Source organism: Carassius carassius, chromosome 31, assembly GCF_963082965.1.
Source record: "Carassius carassius chromosome 31, fCarCar2.1, whole genome shotgun sequence".
In the NCBI taxonomy this organism is placed as follows: Eukaryota; Metazoa; Chordata; class Actinopteri; order Cypriniformes; family Cyprinidae; genus Carassius; species Carassius carassius.
Genome location: NC_081785.1, coordinates 24,465,191 through 24,488,441, shown reverse-complemented (window position 1 = coordinate 24,488,441; position 23,251 = coordinate 24,465,191). Strand labels below are relative to the sequence as shown.

Below are 23,251 nucleotides of genomic sequence, written 5' to 3'. Positions count from 1 at the left end.
CGGTGGGTGTGGACCTGCCATAGCGAAATCTGGGGCGCGGCCCAGGCTCGCTGAAGGCCTGTTGCTGCGAATCGGGCGAAGCGAGCCGGATCCTGTGCGGGAAAATAACGGTGGTGACTGGGCAGGCGAATTTTGGGCCCTGCGGGCTTTGCTCTGCCTGTGGGTCGTCTTGGGAGTTGACTGTAAGGATACGTACAGATCGTACAGCTCCGCCTTGTTCATTTTTCGTAAAGCTTGTACAGTATATCTGAGTTGCCCAGCGCTTGCCTCAATCCAGCTACAGTCCATTTCCCGATAGGTGGGATCATCGGGACGGCCAAGCGATAGGAGGAGGCTGGGGAAGAAGATGGAAGCCTTGCCGGGGGCGGCGAAGACTGGTCATCTTGGTGAGTGTCGGGCTGTTTGGGCCGGTGTGCGGCCGCGTGAAGAAGCCTGGGGTTCAGGTGGAATGCGAAGGTGCATCCCTGGTGATGTTTACTTCCTCATCGGATGAAGAGCTTAGTTGTTGAGACATGGTAGCAGAGCTGAGACCTAAGAAGCTACCAAACTGCTGCAAGACTGTCAATGAATTGAGGTGAGACTTCTGTATACCTCTTACCATTGATTGCTGAGTGCTCTCCACTTGTGTTAACCCTCTAAGCGCCAAAGTCGCAAAATTGCGACAAGACTTCATCCTTAATAAAATAGACTGTAGTATTCCCTTCCACTAGATCGCAGACATGTAGTACTTTGATTCTAGACCAACATTATGCATTGTTTCTGTTCAAAGTGTTCGAGGAAATAGCAGAGCAAGTGAGCTCTCATGTCATTGATGCGGAAGCAATTCATTTCATAGCATGAGTGTAAATGGTGAGATTTCTGAGAGAAGATCGCCAGATGGCTAATACAAAGTTGTACCGCGAGGATGTGTTGCATATGTTTGCCAATTGTGACTCTGAAAGTGAAAGTGAAAGTGACGTGACATTCAGCCAAGTATGGTGACCCATACTCAGAATTTGTGCTCTGCATTTAACCCATCCGAAATGCACACACACAGAGCAGTGAACACACACACACACTGTGAGCACACACCCGGAGCAGTGGGCAGCCATTTATGCTGCGGCGCCCGGGGAGCAGTTGGGGGTTCGATGCCTTGCTCAAGGGCACCTAAGTCGTGGTATTGAAGGTGGAGAGAGAACTGTACATGCACTCCCCCCACCCACAATTCCTGCCGGCCCGGGACTCGAACTCACAACCTTTCGATTGGGAGTCCGACTCTCTAACCATTAGGCCACCAGAACCATACTCTCAAGAACTACGAACTGTGTCACATAGATACCTGATTGGGCAGATAGCTGGTCAACTGATCAAAAAATAGGCACATGTATTTTACTATGGCACAGTAATATAGTAATAATGTACTACTTTACTATTTTTTTTCTGGTCATTTGGAATGAGAATTAAAAGACAAAAAAAAACCAACAACAATCAAATACAAAAAAAATCTTGCAAATAAGTTCAAACATCCATTCAATATCTATTATTTCCAGAATATTACTGATGAACTAGGTCTGCACGATGTGTCGTTTAAGCATCGATATCGCGATGTACGAATCCACGTCACATTGCAGGATGTGCGATGTAGGCTGTCGTAGTTGATCCGTTATTCATTAACTGTACGGGCCAGCTGCTCCCCGGCCCTTGACGAATGTGATTCGCGGATTAATTGCACAGCTTAACCATCATAGAGTGAAAGTTTTGACAGGGCAGAAACAGAGAGAGAGAGCGCACGAGAGAGAGATAGAGAGAGAGCGCGCGCGAGAGAGAGTGCGAGAGATAGAGAGAGAGAGGGGGAGAGAGAGAGCGCGCTCGAGAGAGAGAGAGAGAGAGAGAGCGCGCACGAGAGAGAGAAGGGAGGCAGTGAGAGAGAGAGAGAGGGAGGGAGAGCGCTCGCACCCGAGAGAGAGGGAGAGAGCGCGCGCACGCGAGAGAGAGAGAGGGAGACAGAAGGAGAGAGAGAGAGACCATCTTCAAACAACACAATCAATTGACACGATGGTGTCGATGTTTAAATCATTTAAAATGAGAACGTTAGTGAGCTCACCCCATTTTTGTTTGTAAGAATTTTTTTTATTAGATTTCATGTCGCATAATATATCGCAGAAAAATAAAATATCGCAATGTCATTTTTTCCCAATATCGTGCAGCCCTATGATGAACTGATCAAAAAGTAGGCTACTCTTCACATGTGTTTTACTACTATATAGTGTAGTAATATAGTAACAATTTAGTACTTTCTCCTGTTTTATTGTTGGCTTCCTCTTTTCTGATAATTTGGAATGAGGATAAAAAAGACACACACACACACAAAAACATGCAAATATGTTCAAACATCAATTCAATATCTAATATTTCCTGAATATTATGAAATTCGAGATAGCCGCCCCTGGTGACGTCATAATATGCTAATTAGATTTGTATATTTACACCCCACATAAACTTTCAATCATGCCAAACATTTTTCTAATTGACAGTAGATCTCTATCTTTAAGCCCTTTCAAGCCACAAGCTTTTGAAATCTTGATGTCAGAATACAACATTTTTTCCAAAAACCCTTGCGCCTTAAGGGTTAACTATCTGAACGTGCTCCTCCCCGAACTTTGTTAATAAAACCTCATTTATTATTATAATTTTTTTTTTCAAACTGAATTATTATGAAATATCTTAATTCTCACCTTTATAGATTATGATCTATAGTGGGCGATGGTCAAAGTAACATAATAATGTAATATGCATAAAAAACCTGCCTGTTAATTAACAGATATGGATATAATTAACCTGCCTTAATTAACAGATATGGATGTCATGCCATAACATATTCTTAATACAAGTTTATATTTAATGTGAATTTAACATTGCAAGTTAATGCAAATAAAAACATTCCAAGTTACATTATTAAAGAAAATTTTCACCGACAGCCTAGTTTGAGTACTCCTAAAAACTCCAATTAAAATCACTTAAACTTTTTTATTTCTCTCATTGGAATATGCAAATTTATTATATGTCTGTTGTTGTTGTTCTTGTGTTTTATTCTGAATGGATATATTAAGTTATTTATTATGTTAATAATAATAAAAAGTTGATCCAAAAAAAATTATAAAATAAAATAAAAAAATCACTGAAGCTGTGTACACTATGAAATTTATATCTTACAGATTCATACACATATTTGTACTTTGTTGTTTCTGATGAGAGAATTTGTCAGAAAGAGTTATTCAGTCAGCGAGCGAGTGAAAAAAACGCCTGCATTGTAGTGATGACTCATCTGAACACCTTTGATTGGTCATTGCATTCATAAGCTCAACTGCATTGTGCGTGATTGGTTATGACGCTTTACAAGCTTTACAAACGCTTCTGTCTTTTGCTCGGCACCAGCCAGCGAATGCAGATTTTAATTAAGCAGCTGATGATACAACGCACTGAATGATCTAATCACACTGGTGTGAATGTATTCAAATTTTAATACAGAAAATATTAATCACCAATTTTTTTTGTCTTTTGGAAGCTGCATTCAAAATCCACTCGGCTCAAAAATCTGAGGGGGCACTTTAAATGGGCACAACGCCTCTGGTAGCCCAGTCAGGTGTGTCGTGTAAAATTATCCAAACTTAATATCTCTATTATAATTATTTTAATTTTTTTTAAAACAGAGAGTTTTTAAAAATATTTAACCAATGATAAGAATTACAAAGAGCTTGTCATTAAAACTTCGTAACACCATTGAATCCTCCAGCTCTCAGCGAAACCTCGTCACTTCATGCCGTCTCCATTCAGATTGACGTGCCGTGCACAGCCTGGAGAAGACAGATCTCTGCTTTTTTTTTTTTGCAATGCAAGGTTAAATAAATAACTGATATTTTAATAGTACAGTGTTTTCTTTACTCAAACACTATGTCTGTAAAGGCTAATGTTATTGTGTGTTTGAAGAGCAGAGTAGGTTATCTGCTGTCTAACCATACTTTGTACGTTTTAAGATCCTGTGCATAAGCACCTAATCATTTATATCATGAGATTTTGGCCAAGTGTGTTAAACAACAAGAAAAGCTATTGCCCATATTTATTAACAATAGATGTTATGTAACCTGTAAAAGTTGATGAAAGCGTATAATCCGATGCACCTGCCTCAGAGGCAGCTGTTCTATTGACAGACAAAACGCAGATCTCCTCATTCGCCGGCCAAAAACCTTGTTAGTTCCATTTGAGCTTGTTTTCCATATTAAGTGCAAGTGTCTGATACAATACCAACACTGGAAAATCACATTTTATAACTATTAGAATATTTTAATTATTTTAATATTTTGATTTAGCCCAGGGGTAGGCAAGTTCGGTCCTAGAGATCCGCAGTCCTACACAGTTCAGCTCCAACCCTGAAAAAAAAAAAACTCACCTGCCTGTATCTTAGTAATCCTGAACGGATTGATGAGCTTGTGTAGCTGTGTTTGATTAGGGTTGAAGCTGAACTCTGCAGGTCTGCGGCTCTCTAGGACCGAACTTGCCTACCCCTGATTTAGCCTAACCACGGCCCTCCTGCAATACCGTTACGGCCCACTGGGGGGCCGCAGCCTACAGTTTGGGAAGCACTGGTCTGGGCCGGGTTTCCAGATAACGATGTATCTTAACTCTTAAAAGTGTTTTCTACGTGCAAACTTACGAACGCTCGCAGCAATTCCACGAGCGTTTCCCAAAAATGCACTTAACATGAACGCGCGAGAACGCGCTCTACGTGCTACTTAAGAGTCGCTGTCCATTCGCGAAGTGCTGAAATTTAACCTTATATGGAATAGTATTCTGAACGTTTAACCTAATAATTGTCATCTGTTTTGGATTACCAATCAAGACAATCAAGTCTATATAAAGCACCTACATACAGGCGGAGACACTGACAAAATGGCTGAACAAAAAAAAACAAGAAAAGATACCTTTCAAAAGGATGAAATTAATGTCCTCTTAGAGGAGATAGAGAAAAACAAAGATGTGATTTTTACCAGATTTAAAGGACACCATACTAATAAAGAAAAACAAAACATCTGGGAGGACATTGCTATCAAACTAACTGCAACCAGGGGTGTTCAAAGGTCAGGGAAGGAGGTCCGCAAGAAGTGGCAGGATTTTGCAAGCCTGGCAAAAAGGAAGAGGGCACTGCAGAGGACTGCAATTAAAAAAACAGGTGGTGGGACCAATGAGTCCCCCCTTCTTACAGCCGAGGAAGAAAAGGCATTGTCAATACTTGGCACAAGTGCTTCAGATGGAATTAGTGGTGGTATTGACATCCATGGAGGAGTAGGGATAACTCAACCTGAGCCTGAGCCTGAACCTGAGTCAGGTCCTTCATGCTCAGAGGAACCATCAGTTTCATCTGCCATCTCCGAGCACCTACCATCTCCTAGTCCTCCAAAAAAACCTCCCAGGCCACAGCCTCCATCTTCAGTGGTCCAGACTGCAGCCACAACAACTCAGCAGTTTGAGAATGTCTGTAGCTGTAGTCAGGACCTAGTGCAGCTGGAGAGAGAGAAACTAGATGTCTTGAAAGACATTAGGCAATGCCTTCAAGAAGCCAACGAGAGAGACAACAACTTCCAACAGCAGCTCTTTGAGCTCAAGAAGGCCAAACTGGCCTTAGAAGAGAGGAGGCTTGCACTAGAGGAGATGAGTTTTGCAAGGCCCTCAATTTCTGTGCCAATTATCTTGCCAGAAGACACAGGTAATGTGATTTATTGTTTCAGTAATTTGTGCAATGTGAAATGTTTTCTATATGTAGTTATGACTCATCTCACTGTACAATGTATTTTGCAGGTTGTGGGGAACTGAATAACCCAAATTAATAAAACTATGCAATGTTTTTTATTAATAAAGCTATATCCAGTGTTTTTGATGTCCATGTGTTTGTTGAACCATGCACACGAGGCCTAAGACCATATGAAATAATATAATAATTGTTATGAGTTCTTCCAAATGTTTCTGAAGTAAATGGCTAATGGTTGATGATTATTTTCAGACATAAGCATTTAAGTTTCAATATTATTAATATAAAGTCTATATATTTGGCGTGACAGATAACACAAATATATATACAGTACTTCATCTAGCCAATACATTTCTACAGGTATAGACAAAAAAATCAACATTTTCTACCAGTACTGTTCTATGTATACATTTTTATAATAAGCACAACTTTTCATCATTATGAACAGAGGATGGATTAAAGGAATATAATATGTAATCTGTACAGTTTCTAAGCATGCCACACCTTCACTTTCTTCAAGGTAGGGCCTAATGTCATTACTGAAATTGATGATAGGCAGTGGGATATGTTAACATTATCACAGCCTGATGACCTTCACATGGTTTCTTCAATTAAGCTAGGATTAGTATAGAGTTTACACCTCACTTGACTTGCAGAGGAAATCATGGCTGCACTACAGCGTGTTCTTCAATTGAGGGTCAGAGAAAGACAAAGACAGAGACGACCACGAAGTAGACTGGTGACTTTAAATGCCTTCATCAGACAGCATCAAAACCCCTTGGATATCCTTGATGACATGGCTATAATAAGGCGATACCGTCTGCCAAGAGGACAAATAGCCCAATTGCTAAATAGCATTGGACCTCAGCTGATGCGTGCCACCAGGAGAAATTTTGCCTTGTCCCCTGAAATCCAACTCCTATCAGCCTTGAGATTTTATGCAACAGGTAGTTTTCTCCAGGTACTTGGTTATGGGCTTGGACTAAGTAAGGCATCAGTTTCAAGAGCTGTTCAAGCGGTCACCAATGCATTACTTCCACTTGCTGTGGAACACATTCAATTTCCAGCATCAAGACAGGACATCACAGAAATACAACAGTATTTTTTAACACATCATCACATCCCACAGGTCATTGGAGTGATCGATGGTACCTTGATCCCGATCCTTACACCATCTGTGGATGGCCATGTATATATATGCCGCAAAGGCTATGCAGCTATCAACTGCCAGGTGATCTGTGACCATAAGGGTTTGATTACAGACATTGTGGCAAGGTGGCCCGGAAGCACACACGACTCCTTCATGTTCACCAATTCATCTGTTGGTCAGGAGGCACAAAATTTACAGGGACAGTGGAGGCTGCTTGGGGACAGTGGTTACCCACTGAGGCCATATCTCTTCACGCCTGTGGCTAATCCTATGAATAACAGGGAGACAAATTTCAACGAGGCACACCGTGTTGCACGTAGTATTGTGGAACGCACAATAGGGAGGGTGAAGATGCGCTTTCGGGCAATTCACCAGTCCAGCGGTGGTCTTTTTGTTTGCTCCACAAAAGTGCTGTGCAGTAATAATAGTAACAGCTATGCTGCACAACATTGCAGTGCAGATGAGAGTGCCCTTACTTAACAGGGAGGAAGATGAAGAGGTGGAGGAGGAGGAGGAGGAGGAGGAGGAGGAGGATGTGGAGGACGAAGATGGCATGGGACCACATGGCCAACCAAGAAATGCCCAATACATGGCTGGTTTTCGTGCACGTCAGCAAGTCATTGACAGATTTTTTTAATTAATTCCTATTTTGCCCAGTCTTTGAAACAAATTTCCCACATTATTTCTTTTATGATTTTTTTTGTTCATTCATTTAATTTAGATGTGTTTTTTTATCTTGTTTTCCCCTTTTTATTTATTTCATTTATAAATTCATGTAAACAAAAAACGAGTACAATAAAGTGTACAATAAAGTACAATCAAAATATTATATTACTCGCGTTGCAGTGTGTTAAATCTAGATAAAAGTGTAATCTGCCGGTTGTCCTGCAGGTGTCCTCATAAATCTGTCTTCTTACGATGCACTTGGGGATGTACGATTACTCCAGAGCACTCGTAGATCTACGAAGATTTTCAAGTGCTACTTACGCTACGATGCTTTTGGGAAACAGACCGTAATATTAAGATCAATCGTACGATCGTTTTTACGATCAACTTAGGCTTACGATGCTTTGGGGAAACACAGCCCTGATTATTACAGATCTGAAATACTGATTAAACCAGTCAGGGTCAAAACAAAGACTTACGGTAAGTCCTCCAGACGAGATGCCTCATGTTGAGGATTCAGTAGATCATAGCCAGTCTCATTGTAGATTTCCAGGTAAGATATGTGGGTTGTATAGTTTATGCTGCTGTCCTGCAAATAGATATAGAACTAAATAAGGTATACCAGGGAAGATCAAAACAGTTCACCAGCTAAATCCTGATTCTAGCCAAGATTACTTCATCAACCTTTTTTTTTTTTTTGCTGAATACATGCCCTTCAGGAGAAATATTATAAAAATGTCTACTGACCTTGCTGAAATGCTGATAAAGGTACGAAAGAGTTCTGGGGATGATCCCTCGATCATTGTAGTTCTCTGCACCTCCAGTAATTGTAAAAGTCTTCCCACTTCCAGTCTGGCCATAGGCAAAGATGGTGCCATTATAACCTGCCAGCACACTATCAAAAGGTTCAAGGTTAGCTATATGCTATGTGTCTCACTATAGTTTAGTACTGTATATAAAGTTACATTAAATGACAGATAATTATTTAGATGTAACTGAGTAATAAAAAGCTTAAATTACATTTAAAATGGCATTAGGTTTTATTTACATTTATACATTTATATTTATGCATTTAGCAAACCCTTTTTTTTTTTTTTTGTGGGTAAGTCATGGCCTAATGGTAAGAGAGTTTGACTCCTAACCCTTAGGTTGTGGGTTTGAGTCTCGGGCCAGCAATACCATGACTGAGGTGCCCTTGAGCAAGGCACTGAACCCCCAACTGCTCCCCGGGCGCTGCAGCATAATTGGCTGCCCACTGCTCCGGGTGTGCGAGTTTTTGCTATTTTTGGACCAAAATGTATTTTCGATGCTTCAAGGTCTCATGGGTTTGGAACGACATGAGGATGAGTAATTAATGACATATTTTTGACAATTTTGATTATTGGGTGAACTAATGCTGACACCTGTCATACTAGAAGAAGACGCAGCGCTCGCAGCTACTCAGAGGAGAGTCGTGTTCATCAAAGTTGCCATTATAGTCATAGAATTGTAAATGTTATATTACCCTGTTAACAGCGGTTTTCTTTTTTTTTAAATATATATTAAAGATTATTTCAATAAGTACTGCGTTTCTTTACTCGTCTTATTTTTGTATTTGCAATCAATACGGCCTGTGCGTAGTAACAGCTTATCTCTTTGTTCAATTCTATTAACAATTACATAATTAAAACTGATCTTGAAAAACTGAGCGACCACATTTCTACGTTAAACTCTGTAAAATGTTAAGTTGGTCTCAGTGCCATGCACTTAATGCCTCATCTGCTGTCATTCTTCAGTAAGGTTCAATAGTTAACGTTAGTTAACATATATAAATAACATAAATAATAATGAACAATATTTCCACAGCATTTATTAATCTTAGTTCATGTTAATTTCAGTATTTACTTATGCATTATTAAAATCACAAGTTGTGTTTGTAAACATTAATGCACTGTAGACTAACATGAACAATAAATTACTCTATTTTTATTAACATTAACAAAGATTAATAAATTGTGCAATAAATGCATTGTTTACTGTTCATTCATTAGTTAATACATTAATGTTAACAAATTATATCTTATTGTAAAGTGTCACGATTAATATTTATTCACCATACTGTTGAACTTGACAGTATTTTCTCTCTTCTTATTTCATAGGATCGTCAAAGAAGACAGAGAAAGCCAGAGTCTTGTGCCCTCTTTTTAGCAGTATTGTTACGATCGGAGACCCAAGGAAACACCGGAGACGAGAGATCCAATCGCAGTGTGGGTTTTAATGGGTAATCCAAATCAAAGTACAACAAACAGGGATCAAAACCATAAATCCATCCAAAAAATAACAAACAGGGAAGGAATAGAAACAGGAACTCGGAAGACGAGGAACTCGGAAGGCGAGGAAACTGGGTGACGGAAAGAAAGGACTCCATGTAGACACACAGAAAAGACCGGTTAATATAGGCAGGGTAATGACAATCAAGTGAAGACAAAGCGTTAGCACTCGTTAGCTTGTCATTAGCATTTTCATTCGAACCTATCGCTGTTTTCTTTACTCCTCTCCTCTCTCTCGCTCCAGTTTTTCACAAGTTCATCAAACAACCGCAGTAAGAATATTTCATCAAGCACGGTGAGTATTGGCTTCTCCTGCTATTGTTATTTGCACCTCTTGCCACATGTACAGTTTATCTATCTCTGTCGCAGATGAGGGATTCACATGTGATAAATGCAGGGAAATAGTTAAACAGAGAAGATTTCAGAATTAGAGACACGCATCCAAACTTTAATTGAGGACAGTAAGAATGTTAGGGCTCTAGATACGACTTTGGATCACTGATCTATAATATAGAACTGGATTGCTCATGACGTCATTAAAGTGAAGCCGCCGCGCCGCCATATTGGTAATCCCTAGTGTGCGTAAACGTTCCATTGCATTAATAGGAAATTGTATGATTTTAATTAGAAAACATCACCTAACAAGTCAGCGTTTATAAATCTGAAGTATTTTCGTACATTATTACAATGCAAACACCCTAGGCATGTAAACAGTTATTTTTTTAAAGGTCGCGAATTTCCCCTACTTATTAAAAAGCTACGTTCATTACAGTAGCGAACATGAACACGATAACCATCAGACGGACACGACCTCAACATATATAACAAACTACAAACTGCTAACTCTGAAATCTGAATTTATTCAGAGAAATAAATGACTATATACAGTACGGATTTAAAGACATAAAGCTTTATTTCCCAGATAGTAAATTAAGCTTTTCATTTATAGAGCAATATTAACAACATATTGTATTATCCATTGCAATATATTAAAATCCATTTCCGATACTAATACGTTCATGTTTAACACTTCCTGAAAAATTATGTTCATAAAGAAATAGGCTATATTTTGTGTGGGATCAGTTACCTGTGTCGTCAGTGCGCAGCAGACACACTAGGGCTGTCAAAATTGCTCAAAATTGATGTTCGAATATTCCCTCTAAAAAATACACGAATATTCGAACTATTCGAACATCTGGTTGCGCATGTTGTCAGTGACGCGCATTGCGTCAATAACAGGCAAAAATAATACAAAGAGACATAACTACTTGTATAGATAGTCTATTTAAGTTTAAACATATATGACAACGTATTACCTACACAAAAACAAGGAAATCAACTAATGGCCAAGACTGCAGACCTCACGCTCTCTCACCCTCACGTTCTCTGCGCATAATGTTTTAAATGAACAAACTTATTTTTGTGCAAGCAATTTAAGGTCGCGACTGTTGTCCCAAATATAGCAGGCTTCATTCAGTGATTAAAACAAATATTATTAATATTAATTGAAGTTTTACAGCATATAGAACTGACATTGAATGCTCCGAGCGAGCTGTGCTGTGGTACACATGGAACTTTTCCTTGACATGAAACGATAAATAATCAAACCTCGGATCCATTGCTTGACAGAACTCCCCGAAGCGTGCCCCATCCGCGATACTGATCGGTCTCATGTCCTTAAAAATGAATGAAATTATTTTATCCGTTATGGCCTCTTGTCATGTTGCAGACAAAGTGCTTGCGGCGGGTGATGTAAAGTAACGTTAAGTGTCAAGACGTGACTGTTTAGCTGGAGTTCCACACATTATGCCATGCTCATTTGGGTGCACATTTTTGAGATGTGACCTCATGTTGCTAGTTGTCGAATGGTATGCTAACTGTATCTTAAATAGCTTGCATACAACAATCTCGCGGGTCAACAATTTTACCTCATTTTCTCTGCTGCGGTTGAGTTGGGCTCTGCACTTGCTCGCATCTTCCATGAAGACGCGTCAACTTTCAGCAAGTGATGCTGTGCCAGACAGTGCGACTCTTGTGAGGCTGTGACCTGTCCCTGAACCCTCAGGGGCGCTAGCGCGCCCACTCGCACAGCCCTAAGACACACCCACCTAAACAATTATATCGCTTATACTGCCCCAAAAGACCTAACATCTGAAGTAAAGATGAATTTACATGCATATAACATAAAAACGAATCCGATTTGATTAATTTGCTTCAAAATCAGTTAGTTTAGGACATGAATGTAACTCAATGTTGCTCTCTGCTGGTAGGGATTAGTAAGAAGGCAGATCGAACACTTCCGGTGGCTTCACTGTCTGCTGGCAGTTTAGAATGCGATGAGCGATCCAGTTATATATATGGATCAGTGCTTTGGATGCGTCTAGCTCAGAGATTCCTGTACATTGTTCGGTTCCAGCAACAGAGCCCCTGCAGCAGGGCAACTGGGTGACAGTGAGGCAGCGTAGTCATGGGTCAAAACACCGCTCTTCTGTTCCGATCAAAACATTAAACAGGTTCTCCCCACTCAGTGATGCACCCACTGAGAAACCTGATGAAAGTGCTCTAGTTTTTGGTGATTCTATTGTACGGAACGTGAACAGAGACACCAGCCACCATAGTCAAATGTTTACCGGGAGCCAGAGCGCCTGACATCTTGGCAAATTTAAAAGTGCTGGCTAATGCTAAACGTAAATACAGTAAGATTGTTATTCATGCCGGCGCTAATGATGTTCGACTTCGCCAGTCGGAGATCACTAAAAATAACATTAAGGAGGTGTGTGAACTTGTAAGCACGATGTCAGACACTGTAATATGCTCTGGTCCCCTCCCTGCTTACTGTGGTGACGAGATGCATAGCAGATTGTCATCACTCAATGGCTGGATGTCTAAGTGGTGCCCACAGAATAACATAGGTTTCATAGACAATTGGACGAGCTTTTGGGGCAGACCTGACCTGTTGAAAAGAGATGGTCTTCATCCCTCCTGGGGTGGCACTGCTCTTCTCTCTAGAAATATGGCATATAGTCTTAGTGTTTATACTTGACTAACTGGGGCCCAGATCAGGAAGCAGACAGATTGGCTAAACCAACCGTCTGCTAGCTGCCTCACGTCACAGAGGTCAGCTAATTTTCAGCACATAGAGACTCTTTCACCTAGATATCACACTATAGAGACTGTGTCTGTTCCCCGAACTAGAAAACAAACCAAGTTAAGATTAACAATTTAATTGAGGTTCAACAAATAAAAAACAGAAGCAATATGGATGAACAAATGATAAAGCTTGGCTTATTGAATATCAGATCCCTTTCTACGAAAACACTTTTTGTAAATAATATGACCACTGATCATAATATGGATGTGCTTTGTTTGACAGAAACCTGGCTAAAACCTGATGATTACATTATTTTAAATGAGTCCACCCCCCAAGATTACTGTTATAAACATGAGCCGCATCTAAAAGGCAAATGGGGAGGTGTTGCTTCAATTTATAACAATGTTTTCAGGATTTCTCAGAGGGCAGGCTTCAAGTATAACTCGTTTGAAGTAATGGTGCTTCATATAACATTATCCAGAGAAACAAATGTTAATGATAAATCCCCTGTTATGTTTGTACTGGCTACTGTATACAGGCCACCAGGGCACCATACAGACTTTATTAAAGAGTTTGGTGATTTTACATCCGAGTTAGTTCTGGCTGCAGATAAAGTTTTAATAGTTCGTTTTAATATCCATGTTGATAATGAAAAAGATCCATTGGGATCAGCATTTATAGATATTCTGAACTCTATTGGGGTTAGACAACACGTTTCAGGACCTACTCATTGTCGAAGTCATACTCTAGATTTAATACTGTCACATGGAATTGATGTTGATAGTGTTGAAATTATGCAGCCAAGTGATGATATCTCAGATCATTATTTAGTTTTGTGCAAACTTCATATAGCCAAAATTGTAAATTCTACTTCTTGTTACAAGTATGGAAGAACCATCACTTCTACCACAAAAGACTGCTTTTTAAGTTATATTCCTGATGCATCCAAATTCCTTAGCATATCCAAAACATAATAATAGGTAAAATTGCAACCATTCAGCCGTCAGCTACAGTATCGCATCAGACAGTGCACTATAGACCCCCTGAGGAACAGTTCCACTCATTATCTACTATAGGAGAGGAAGAATTGTATAAACTTGTTAAATCATCTAAACCAACAACATGTATGTTAGACCCTATACCATCTAAGCTCCTAAAAGAGGTGCTTCCTGAAGTCATAGATCCTCTTCTGACTATTATTAATTCCTCATTGTCATTAGGATATATCCCCAAAACCTTCAAACTGGCTGTTATTAAGCCTCTCATCAAAAAACCACAACTTGACCCCAAAGAACTAGTTAATTATAGACCAATCTCGAATCTCCCTTTTCTGTCCAGGATACTAGAAAAGGTGGAATCCACACAATTATATTCCTTCTTAGAGAAAAATGGTATATGTGAGGATTTCCAGTCAGGATTTAGACCGTATCATAGTACTGAGACTGCTCTCCTTAGAGTTACAAATGATCTACTCTTATCATCTGATCGTGGGTGTATTTCTCTATTAGTTTTATTGGATCTTAGTGCTGCGTTTGACACAATTGACCACAACATTCTTTTGCATAGACTTGAACACTTTGTTGGCATTAATGGAAGTGCATTAGCATGGTTTAAATCGTACTTATATGACCGCCATCAGTTCGTAGCAGTGAATGAAGATGTATCATATGGATCACAAGTGCAGTATGGAGTACCTCAAGGCTCAGTACTAAGGCCGCTACTCTTCATGCTTTATATGTTTCCCTTGGGAGATATCATCAGGAAACATGGTGTTAACTTTCACTGTTACGGTGATGATATTCAGCTCTATATTTCTTCACGGCCCAGTGAAACACACCAATTTGAAAAAGTAATGGAATGCATAGTCGATATAAAAACTCAATGACGAGTAATTTCTTACTGCTAAATTCTGAAATAACAGAAGTGTTAATTATAGGACCTAAAAACTCTGCTTGTAATAAGCTAGAACACTGTCTAAGACTTGATGGTTGCTCTGTCAATTCTTCTTCATCAGTTAGGAACCTACGTGTGCTATTTGATCGCAATCTTTCCTTAGAAAGCCTCGTTTCTAGCATTTGTAAAACTGCATTTTTCCATCTCAAAAATATATCTAAATTACGGCCTATGCTCTCAATCTCAAATACAGAAATGTTAATCCATGCATTTATGACCTCAAGGTTAGATTATTGTAATGCTTTATTGGGTAGTTGTTCTGCACGCTTAGTAAACAAACTACAGCTAGTCCAAAATGCAGCAGCAAGAGTTCTTAATAGAACCAGGAAGTATGACCATATTAGCGCGGTCCTGTCAACACTGCACGGGCTCCCTATCAAACATCGTATAAATATTGCTTATTACTTATAAAGCCCTGAATGGTTTAGCACCTCAGTATTTGAATGAGCTCCTTTTACATTATAATCCTCTACGTCCGCTACGTTCTCAAAACTCAGGCAATTTGATAATAGCTAGAATATCAAAATCAACTGCGGGCGGCAGATCCTTTTCCTATTTGGCGCCTAAACTCTGGAATAACTTATCTAACATTGTTCGAGAGGCAGACACACTCTTGCAGTTTAAATCTAGATTAAAGACCCATCTCTTTAACCTGGCTTACACATAACATACTAATATGCTTTTAATATCCAAATCCGTTAAAGGATTTTTAGGCTGCATTATTTGGTAAACCGGAACGGGGAACACTTCACATAACACCCTATGTACTTGCTACATCATTAAAAGAATGGCATCTACGCTAATATTTGTCTGTTTCTCTCTTATTCTGAGTTCACCGTAGCCACCAGATCCAGTCTGTATCCAGATCAGAGGGTCACTGCAGTCACCCGGATCCAGTACGTATCCAGACCAGATGGTGGATCAGCACCTAGAAAGGACCTCTACAGCCCTGAAAGACAGAAGAGACCGGGACAACTAGAGTCCCAGATACAGATCCCCTGTAAAGACCTTGTCTCAGAGGACCACCAGGACAAGACCACAGGAAACAGATGATTATTCTGCACAATCTGACTTTGCTGCAGCCTGGAATTGAACTACTGGTTTCGTCTGGTCAGAGGAGAACTGGCCCCCCAACTGAGCCTGGTTTCTCCCAAGGTTTTTTTCTCCATTCTGTCACCGATGGAGTTTCGGTTCCTTGCCGCTGTCGCCTCTGGCTTGCTAAGTTGGGGTCACTTCATCTACAGCGATATCGTTGACTTGATTGCAAATAAATGCACAGACACTATTTAACTGAACAGAGATGACATCACTGAATTCAATGATGAACTGCCTTTATCATTTTGCATTATTGACACACTTTTTCCTAATGAATGTTGTTCAGTTGCTTTGACGCAATGTATTTTGTTTAAAGCGCTATATAAATAAAGGTGACTTGACTTGACACCTGAGTGCAATTAACAGGAGTGCAATGACTGTGATGAAGGGACAAGGCTTTATGGGAATTGTAGTGCCCTACGGTGAGGTGCCTATGGGGAAGTGAGACCACTATTGGAGACTCAGGGAAACAGAGACCAGACAGCGTGACATTACCCCCTCCTCCACGGAGCAGCTACCAGATGCTGCACCCGAACCCAAGAAGAGACCAGGGAACACAGAGACCAGGAGGAAGGTGGAGCGACGGAAGACCAGGGGGAGGGACAGAGGGCCAGGTAAAATGGGGAAACAGAGACAAGAAGTGCAAATAACAAAAACAAAAACAAGGAGCCCAGGAGCGAGGTGGACCGGCGGAGGTTCAGGGGGAGGGACGGAGGGCCAGGTCCATAGAGGGAAACAGAGAGAAAAAAAAAACAAGGAGCCCAGGAGGGAGGTGGACCGGCGGAGGATCAGGGGGAGGGACGGAGGGCCAGGTCCATAGATGGAAACAGAGAGAAGAGGAGCCAAAACAAAAACAAAACAACAACAAAACACAAGTCCAGGAAGGACATAATGTTCGGTGTCCCAGGGCCGAACCGACAGGACAGGAATCCCGAGAGGAGCAAGGTGGAATTGGAGCCATGCGGGCGATACAGAAGCCCCCCCAGGGCGGCGCATAAGACCACCGCATCCGTGCGGTCGAGACAGAAGCCCACCAAGGCGGCGCAGAAGACCACCACATCCATGCGGTCGAGACAGAAGCCCACCAGGGCGGCGCAAAAGACCACCACATCCATGCGGTCAATACAGAAGCCCACCAGGTCGGCGCAGAAGACAACCACATCCGTGCAGTCGAGACAGAAGCCCACCAGGGCGGCGCAGAAGACCACCACATCCGTGCGGTCGAGACAGAAGCCCACTAGGGCGTCGCAGAAGACCACCACATCTGTGCGGTCGAGACAGAAGCCCACATGGGCGGCGCAGAAGACCACCACAGTGGGATCGATGACACATGAAAGCAATTCTGGTTAGGCAAGTCTGAAACAGAGAACATGAACAAGGGTGGCCTCCGTTGCCACGACAGGATCAGTCGAGCGCTCAGAGAGTTCGGCTGAGACGTGACAAGGCTCTGGAAGTTCTGCAGAAAAAAGGAGAAGCTCTGGTAGTTCAGCCGAGACGAGGAGAGGCTCTGGTAGTTCAGCAGAGACGTGGGGAGGCTCTGGTAGTTCAGCAGAGACGTGAAGAGGCTCTGGTAGTTCCGCAGAGTCTGGAGAGACTCTGGTAATTCCGTGGTGTTTAGACTGGATTCAGGAAGATCAATGGTGACTTGACTCTGCTCATGAAGATCATTGGTGACCTGACTCTGCTCATTAAGATCATGGGTGACTTGCATTTGTTCATAAAGATCAATGGTGACTTGCCTTTGCCCATGAAGATCATTGGTGACATGTCTCTGCTCATGAAGATCAATGGTGACTTGCCTTTGCCCATGAAGAACACTGGTGACTGGACTTTGCCCATGAAGATCAATGGTGAGGTGCCTTTGTCCATGAATATCAATGGTGACTTGCCTTTGCCCATGAAGAACACTGGTGACTTGACTTTGCCCATAAAGAACACGGGTGACTTGACTTTTCCCATGAAGATTACCGGTGACTTGACTTGACTTGACTCTGGAGTGTCAACGGTGACTTGACTTGACTCTGGAGTGTCAATGGTGACTTGACTTGACTCTGGAGTGTCAACGGTGACTAGCCCTGACTCTGGAGTGTCAACGGTGACTAGCCCTGACTCTGGAGGGTCAACGGTGACTAGCCCTGACTCTGGAGGGTCAATGGTGACTAGCCCTGACTCTGGAGGGTCATCGGTAACTAGCCCTGACTCTGGAGGGTCAACGGTGACTTGACCTGAGTCTGGAGGGTCAACGGGAACCTGACTCGATTCTGGAGGGTCAACGGGAACCTGACTCAACTCTGGAGGGTCAACGGGTACCTGACTCGACTCTGGAGGGTCAACGGGAACCTGACTCGACTTTGGAGGGTCCACTGTGGCTGTCATCTTGTGCAGAGGCGCTGGACAAGCGGCCATCTTGTGCCATGACTCTAGACCATCGGCCATTTTGAGCAGTGGCGCTGGGCCGGCGGCCATCTTGGGCAGTGGCGCTGTGCTGGCGGCCACCTTGTTCTGTGGCGCTGGGCTGGCGGCCATCTTGTGCTGTGGCGCTGGGTTGGCGGCCATCTTGGGCAGTGGCGCTGGGCTGGCGGCCACCTTGTGCTGTGGCGCTGGGCTGGCGGCCATCTTGTGCTGTGGCACTGGGCTGGCGGCCAACTTGCGCCGTGACGCTGGACTGGCGACCACCTTGTGCTGTGGCGCTGGGCTGGCGGCCATCTTGCACCGTGGCGCTGGGCTGGTGACCACCTTGTGCTGTGGCGCTGGGCTGGCGGCCATCTTGTGCAGTGGCGCTGGGCTGGCGGTCCTCCTGTTTGTAGACCCCGGTCTAGAATCGGCCATCCCACAGGGAGATACAGGTGTGGCTGGGGTATTCCACGGAGACCGATGTTGTAAGTAGAAAATGAATTCCCAGAACCCAAACGCGTCCAACTGTTCCATTTCCATGCTAGGTACCGGTTCATCCAGACCGGTGTTGAAAATGTCCTTAAGGGCTGCTTCATTATATCCCATACCCTCCGCCAAGGTCCAAAACACATGTGCCATGGCACCCACCTCATTGCCCTCTTGGCGGAGGGTTGTTAACCCTTTCGAGTCGATTAACGCGGATACGCGTTTTGAGTCATTTTCTCCTGATAACCCCGAAATGAACTTAAATTACACTTTCAGTTTTAATCGTACAGATAAGAGCAATACATCAATCGAATCTGTAAAGGGTCTACTTTTTTTTGGATACAGACATAATAACAACAAAACTTTGTGCACTTACAAAATAAAGATAACAAACAAGGTGCGCTGTCTGCAACCTTTGTCTGCGCTGATCTTCTTTTACAAACACTGTAACTCCGTGAATACTCAACGAAAATACATGAGAGAGATATCTATAGAAAGCTTGACATTTTTAAACATGTCTATAATGCCGCCGAAAACAGATATTCTGTGATAAAGTAATCCATATGAAAACAACGCGATGTCTGTTTTTCAAGTCTCCCTTCATTATATCTAATGTGACCACGCCCCCGCGCTGAACGCGCTATTCAGATTCAAACTGAAGCGCGCAGCTTGAATTGGCCCATAACAGAAGAAAAAGCAGTCAGACTGTACTTCAAGTTTTTATTTTACTGTTTGCTTCGCGATGAGAGGAATAAGACATAATTCACCCCAAAAAGATGTGATGTGGTTGAGGATTTGAGAAATGGATTTCTTCAGAAAAAAAAGAATGAAGCACTTTATTCAGCAGAGATCATAAACATGAGTAAGTCTCTTTTTATTTATTTATATACTTGTACTAGTTTTCACATAATGTGTAAACATTTTACTAGTTAGACTTTTTCCAAATACTTTTTCCAAACTATAATTCCTGACTAAATGTATAGTAATCAAGTGAAACATTATGAAGTTTCAATAACAATATACAATACTATACCATTCAAAAGCTTGATGTAAATAATATAAATGTAACAAATAGATAACTGTAACAAATGTAAAAACAATGCTTTTCTTTCAATGTATTCCCCCTAAAAACCCAGAAAAATATTCTCAGCTCTTTTCAACATTAATAATAATGATGATAATAATAACAATAAATGTTTTTTTTGTAGAAAATAAGATTGTTAAAAGGATTTCTGAAGGATTGTGTGACTGGAGTAAGGATGCCAAACAATTTGTTTGAAAGTCAGCTTTGATTGTTTCTAATAAACTGTTTAACTGCTCCCCCAAGTGGATATTAAATTATGTTGTGGGATAATTAGATATATTCTAAATAAACTACAAACATAAAATTATATAGATTTATTTTGTTCTCACATTCTTTCTTGTAACTCCTTCCTCTCAGTGGCACAGATGACTGAATGGCTCATTATGCAGCTCATTATGCGGCCCTTTGTCTTCTCAGGTGTAAATCACAATGATATTCATGGTAGTTGACGCCTACTCGCATATGACTTTTACCAACAAAAAGTGTCTTAGAAAAAATTAAAATCAATATATTGTTTTCTGTGAGTGAGTAAACAAGATGATTTTCACATAATTTAGAAAGAAAAATTCTAGGCTACAAGCTCCAGTTCTCAAAAATCCCGGGAACCATTGTTCTTTATGTGTTTTTTTGCCTTATGCAAGTGTTTTAACATTTTTAGTTTTTCACTAACCACGCATAATATTTTTTTTCTCAAAAACACAATCATGTACATACATGCATTTCACATATTATTACAGCCCAGTTTGTGCTGATTACAGTGAGATTAGACTTTACCCATTTAGATATTTATAAGAAACTGAAAAAGGCACAAATGTCAGGGCATGACAAAACTTCTCCAGGCGCCAAAAATACCCTTAGACTCCAGAGGGTTAATTTTAAATATTTCGCCTCCGAGACTCAGGGAAACAGAGACCAGACAGCGTGAAAAGTATCCTTATGATCGTTGGGTGAAAAAGAAAAACTCAATTAACAAAGTAAAAAAAAATTAAACTGATATCTTCCCCCCCAAGGTTTCTATAGACATCACGATATATCGATATTGTGAATTCTTATGGCCACAATAACCGTGATATGAAAAATATAATATTGTGACAGCCCTACTATATACTAATACTAAATACTTTTTTATTCATTTTGAGTAGTATACAGTACATATCTATTGTTTTCTCAGTTAATATAAACATTTGTTTATGAAACGTATGCTTGCAAAAGCATGCCTTTCAAACTGAAATGTTCAAAGAAAATGTTATTCACTCACTTATCAGCAACAGGCTTTGCAATTGCCTCAAAGATTTCCTCTTGACTGGCTGTTTGGTCAAAAACCTTCTGAAACCTGTAGTGAAGAAATATTTTAGTGGAAATAGGTTGTTTAAAGACAAATGAAAACAACTTTTGGTTTTACTTAAACTTTGGACACATATCTGTATGCTAACTAACACTTAATCTGCTCTAATTCCATTTAAAAATATTTCAAAACGTTGTTATTTATACAGCAATTTATTATTATTATTATTATTATTTAAACAGGAAATGTCCCAAGAGATTTTACATAATAATGAGTATTAGCTTTTAATGCCATAGTTATGGGATGAGGTATCAGCAAAGAGTATGAAGGTGCTTTTGGTCCAAAATAACTAAGCGTCTGTGACAGTGGAATTTGTAGTTGTAGAGAATAGCCACACATGTGTACCAGTAAACACAATAGTTACATCTTCTCGAATGCTTCACTGCAGGTGCACAAATCCTATTCTACGAATCACAAATCAAGAAACTCGTACGCTCACATGTTGTGCTACTATTGCTGCAGTGAATATGGTGCAAAACGCATCCACACACCTGCATAAAAAACGTCACGGCCAAATTTTGTACATTCGCAAATCAAAATGTGCATTCTTGCAATGATATCTGCACACTTGTAGAATGTTTTCATACAAATATTTTTTTTTTCTTCCTTGGATGCTTTTTCTAGCACAAACACGAGTGCATAATGACAACAGTGTGAATCTGCTGCTACGAGTCTCAAAGCTGTTTTGTACATGTAAATGACAAGTTATGCGTGTTCTCACTTTTGCATCACATATCTGTGTGACAAATGGTGCAAAAGTGATATGTGCATCTGTAGAGGCAATGGCGGGCACTGTTCAGAGATCAGAGAGTTTGGGCCAATCAGAGGAGCTACACTATCCGATTTTTGTTATGGTAAAGTTTGTGAATCTTATCGTTGTAGGGTGTATTTTGGAGCCATGACGGTGATTACATCAACTGGTAAGTTATAACGTCAGTTAACGTTAGTCCAAGTAAATTAATCAGAGAATATTATAATTCTTCCCTGCCTATTTATCGCAGGATATGTCAGACATACGTTGCATAACGTTAAAATAGTAAAGAAAACCGAATTAATAAACTTCTTTTATATTTTATTTTCAGGTTGTGGTCATCTGTCATGTCATCTGCAAAGGAGGTGTATTGGAGTCTGTTCTTGTGATTGCCATCGTAGTGGTGCTTACAACAGGTGAGTAAAGCTGCTATCAACTACTATATTAGCCGAGTTCTCCATTATGATTATGAGGGGCTCATCATACGGCCAGCAGTCCATTTTATTGAAATGCAGAATTAGGTAACCCAAAATATATATATATTGTCACGGTTCATGAATCGGCTGTCTCACACTGAGGTGTCTGCGTGAGTGTAATTGTGTGGATGTGGTTACTCATTGTGTTGATTATTGTCACCAGCTGTCGTTGATTTCACCTCCCTTTATATGCCAGTAATTTCCCTCTAATGTTGTCAGATCGTTGTGGTTGTTCCTTGGTGTGCGTCCTGTTCTCGTGTCTCGTCAGCCCAGTTCTCCGTCTGGATTTCGTCAGTTCCTCGTGTCGTCTGGATGTTCCACGGTTCCTGGGTTTCTCTACACGCTCTTCACCGCACCACCACCGGATCGCCATCTCGTCCCTGCTTCAACCACCACCTGATTGTTTGTCCCCGACCTGTGTCTTTATTCTGACTTTCATTTATTAAACCTTGTTTACTTGCACCTTGCATCCTCTTGTTATTTCATCACAGAACGATCTGACCAAACCATGGATGCAGCAAGCACTTCCCAGCTCAAGGATTTAATCGCTCACAGCATCTCACGAATGGACCAACAAGAAGAAAATATTTCAGGCACAGGTCGTGCGGTGCAAGCACTTGTGAAGCAGGTGTCCGAGCTCACCCAACAGGTACAACTTCTACGGACTTC

At 41.1% G+C, this 23,251-nt stretch overlaps 1 protein-coding gene across 1 annotated transcript in view; it reads right to left on the bottom strand.

The window, feature by feature from the left end:
- Window positions 1–23,251, bottom strand: part of kif6 (kinesin family member 6) — a 306,561-nt gene that overhangs the window by 275,175 nt on the left and 8,135 nt on the right. Inside the window, exons 3-5 of the mRNA XM_059519411.1 lie at window positions 21,269–21,343; window positions 8,346–8,493; window positions 8,078–8,187 (exon numbers count right to left, since the gene is read on the bottom strand). Coding sequence (XP_059375394.1) covers window positions 8,078–8,187; window positions 8,346–8,493; window positions 21,269–21,343 — 333 coding nt within the window. The remainder of the gene's footprint in view (window positions 1–8,077; window positions 8,188–8,345; window positions 8,494–21,268; window positions 21,344–23,251) is intronic.